Source organism: Atta cephalotes (assembly GCF_000143395.1).
Source record: "Atta cephalotes unplaced genomic scaffold scaffold00054, whole genome shotgun sequence".
NCBI lineage: Eukaryota > Metazoa > Arthropoda > Insecta > Hymenoptera > Formicidae > Atta > Atta cephalotes.
In genome coordinates, this window is record NW_012130118.1 from 1,372,415 (window position 1) to 1,377,012 (window position 4,598).

The 4,598-nt window shown below is 31.7% G+C and overlaps 1 protein-coding gene across 1 annotated transcript in view; it reads right to left on the bottom strand.

Annotated features, from left to right (window-relative positions):
* The window catches only part of LOC105623237 (oxysterol-binding protein 1), a 20,388-nt gene that overhangs the window by 10,119 nt on the left and 5,671 nt on the right, over positions 1-4,598 (bottom strand). The window contains exon 2 of the mRNA XM_012204637.1: positions 1,099-1,164. Coding sequence (XP_012060027.1) covers positions 1,099-1,164 — 66 coding nt within the window. The remainder of the gene's footprint in view (positions 1-1,098; positions 1,165-4,598) is intronic.

The window sequence follows — 4,598 nt, forward strand, 5'->3', positions numbered from 1 at the left end:
AAAAAATGAATAATATAAATAAAATAAATCGAGTATTACCAAAATATCCTGTATGTGAAGAGAGAAAAATTAAGATGATATAAATTTCCAAAGAAAGGAACTACAAAGAAAGGAAAATTATTCAATCAAGAGAAAAGAAAGAAGTTACTCGACAAAGATTACAAAATCTTTCAGTTCATCGATCGCATTCGAGAAAAAGAAAATTAAAATTAATCTGTAGATAATTCCTTCTGCGCGATTGGTAGAACTTTTGAGCGCGTCCATCTAAAAGAGCAAGAAAAATAAAACCATCTAATCTAAGATACCGGTAGTTATATCTTGTCGACAACGATTGCAGTTACATGTACAGTCACTGCGTGAGACAGTGACAAAATGAACAAAAAGTGACAAAAAACGAGACTCGACTAAACGAACGTAACTCGCACGATAAAGAACACAACATAAAGAAGCGGTACATTTCATTACACACGACTGTATTATATACATTCACACACACACACATACTCACACATACACATGAAGAGAGAGAAAGAGAAAAATAAGGAGAAACAAAGAAAGAAAATGAAAAAGGATAATAGAGAACACAAGTGACAAGTGTTACGTTTAGCATGGTTTAGCGTATATTACGAGGAAATGTTTAATTTTCATATTCGCACGTACAGATAATACAACCGCTAAGACACAAAGGTCTTACTTTCAAAAATATCGTATACAAAAATTTATTATATAATATACATGACATATACTATAATATAGTATTTTCGTATGTGATATTTTTCGAAAATATGACCCCAGGTAGGTGAAGTCGTGGAGAAAGCGAGAGATTTTTTTTATCAAGGCCATCAATAAATTGAAATTGCACGAAAAGATGTCAAGTTACATAATGTGTATGTGTGCGTGTTTCATGCGCGCGCGCGCCTGTGTGTGTGCATGTGTGTATGCGCGCGCGCAATCGAGTATCAAAAATGGAAAATGGGACACAAACGTTCGTAGAGGCTGTTTTTTAATTACAAACTCGCGGAAAGGGATGGGGGCAGTCGGAATATGCGAAATCGCATATTTCGTTTTATCTTTTTTGTTTTGACTTTTTTTACTTACTCGGAGGCTCTGCCAGCTCTCCGCTTGCGTCGCGATGATATCTTTGGCCCCCCTGTTGGTTCAGCCCTAAACAATCCATAAAACAAACAGACCCCGTTCACATTGAGTAACACTGTGGCAAAGTTTATTGCTCGAAATTTCGTTCTGTTTTCTCGATCTTTTTTTTCTTTACCCACCGTCAAAAGTAGGCAAGAACATATACCATATAGGCAATCTTTTCTCTTTGTCGAGTCGCTCCAAGTTCGCAAGAGTTCGGAAGGAAAAAAAAGAACACCGGCACCGGTCGATGGTGACGCGAGACGTAAAGTTCATTCAATTTATAAGCGAGCTGTGTGATTTTTGCGTGCACGCGTGTTATACTGTGCGAGAAAAAGCTTTACAACAGACAATTGAGAATAAAATATTCTTATACGTCAACGGATCCGTACTATACATACCAGTGAACAATCCTCAATAAGGCATTGCAAACTCAAATCACACAAACTGTGCCAAGCGGAGTGTTGAAATTAAATTAAAAAAAAAATGTTCTAGAAAGCCAATGCGCAATCATTTGTCAGAAAAACGCGGCTGCTCTACTTGCAAAGATAACGTGACTGCATGAGAAGATGATTTGGAAATTCGTATTGCATCATTTATTAATTTCAAGGAGGCTGTCAGAGCGAAATTCACGTAAAAATTGTCAGGCTGGGAAACGGATATCGTTGCGAATTACAAAGCACCAAGTGTAAGCGGTCAAGTGCGATAAGTCTCATAATATTAAAATGAGAGAGATGTATAGATATATATATGTAATAAACTTCCTCCGACGCGTCGTCAAATGCGAGGGTAATGTAGGATTGTAATGTAAGATTATATCGTTTTCGCATTCTTCGGTTATAATTGGCTTTCTAGCCATTACCCTAAGTTTTTAAATCTTAACCCGTAAGAAATTGACCACTCTATAGTTGATTACTATTCTTATCTACATTTGACTGTGATTGTTCAATTTCTTATATTTCTTATTTCGACTTATATTCAAGCATAGATAATGGCTTATTTGTAGAAAACCCATAATAAATATTATACGTTTGTCACACGATAAATCTTTCAAGCTTGTTAATTGACTGCAAGACATTTTCTATCATTTCTATCAATGTAAATTAACTTTAATCGGTTTAATTTACTTTTTATCTTTTTTTAATTTTCAGAATTAGAAAAAGATGAAAATTAACTATAAATTGGTAGAAATGGACCAGAGAGGTTCTCAGATTTTTTTCTGCTATAGCCAATCAACAGGCTTAATAAATTTATCATACGTGTAATACTCTATACAGTATAAAATATTTTAAAAATATTTTCCAACATATTTCATTGCAATATGTAAAATATTTCAAAAATTTTTCACGAAATCTTTCTACAATATGAATATGTATACAGAAAATCGCAATGTTTGAAATATTCTTTTTATAATATATATTTATATTTATATTTCATAACAATATTTTTAAAATATCGTTGTGAAATAATTTTAATGCAATATTTTATTGAAATATTTCAAAAAATGATTTATATAAATATTTCATGCTATGTAGCTTTACTCAGCATTGATAACACATAGAAAATCGTAACACATTTCGTGGAATAACTGTATTGTCAATCTTGAATAATTTTTTAACTTTATTCTTGAAACACAGCCTCCGAGAAGACTCGATTTCAAATTCATCAAGATTGAATATAAAACACGAATATAAATATTTATAATTTAGATGAACAATTCTTTCAAGTATTTTAATAAAATATTTTAGACATATTTGATAAACATTTGTAAAATATTTTTAAAACATTACATACAAAAATATTTTAGAAATATTGTACAATTATTGTAAAAAAAGAATATTTCAAAAACTCTGATTTCCTGAACATGAAGAATTTTTAAAATATTTCAAATTCTGCAATGAAATATTTGGAAATACTTATGAAATATTTTATGCTGTATGAAAAATTCTTTCTATTGATCTCTACGCACTTTGCGACATATCCTGTAGACGCGAGCGAGTGTATGCAATGTCGTATTCATATCATCATCCATAAGGAGTTTTGTCACGCTTTTATGTAACCGTTGACTATTGCCCGCTACACCTGCGATGCGCGTATGACTCTTGCATATTCCGTACACGTATGTTAATACGCTGACAAATACACGTAAATCTGGAATTCAGGTAAAATCAATCCAGGAGATGAACGTTATCACACGATTCGAATGAACGGCGTTTAATTCAGCATTACTTGGATAAACTAGATGACGAAATTATACTATTGAAATACATACTAATAAAATAAATACTATTGAATAACAAGAGAATCGCAAAGCTTGCTTATAATGTACACATGCATTCTAAGGTGTCTGCCCGTATTCATAGTCAGACTTTGTATTTAAGGCTTCCTTAAATTTATCTTTAGATGCTTAGCAGCCAATGAAATAATTCGTTAGAGCATCTAGAGATAAATTTAAGGAAGCCTTAAATATAAGGTCTGACTATGAATATGGACATAAATGCTCCCATCCAATATTTGGATCTCCCCTCCTCTCTCTCTCTCTCTCTCATTCACTCACTCACTCACTCACTCACTCACTCACTCACTCACTCACTCACTCACTCACTCACTCACTCACTCACTCACTCTCACTCTCACTCTCATTAATGTATCTTATCGCCAAGCTCTTTAATGTCCGTTTCTACCAATATAAATTAATTTTATAATCTCAGTTTCACTTACATTGAAAAAAAAACTAAATCCTAATAAACATTCGTTTGAATAACTCTAAATAAACATTTATTAAACATATTTAGTAGTAAACATGTATTTATTTGATACAAAAACCATTAATTTGATTTAACTGTAATTTTTTAAATTGAATGAATATTTATTTATTGTAAATGTCTATTATTTAATATATTATTCCAAGAAATACGTTTTTTAAAATTTATTTAGTAAATATTTTTTCAGAGTGTGTACTCTCTATTTTTTTCTAGTTCTAACTTATAATTCCAACTAATTCTTCATCTTTTTCTAATTCTAAAAATTAGAAAAAAAAAAGAGAAAGTATTCCGAAAAAATATTTACTAGATAAATACATATTTCTTTGAACAGTACATACAAGTGTAAGTAAATATTTACAGTAATAAATAATTACTCAAGAAAAAAAGTACACGTTTACTAAATATGTTTAATGAACGATTATTTAGTTAGAGCTAGAAAATGAAACAAGCCTAAAACAATGTCACGTGATAGATTTATTAGTTTACTTCTTCCCGCGCGTTAGTCGAGTTGACATGCGCCGCGGATAAAAAGCTCTCTCATCTCTAATATGCTTAAAGCACCTAACAGACGAGACAGATCCTGACAGATATTGTAGCCGAATTCCGAAACTATTCTATGCGTATAGAGAGCAGAAATCGCAGCGGTGCAGGTGGATGCGTATACATATATATATATATATATATATATATATATATATA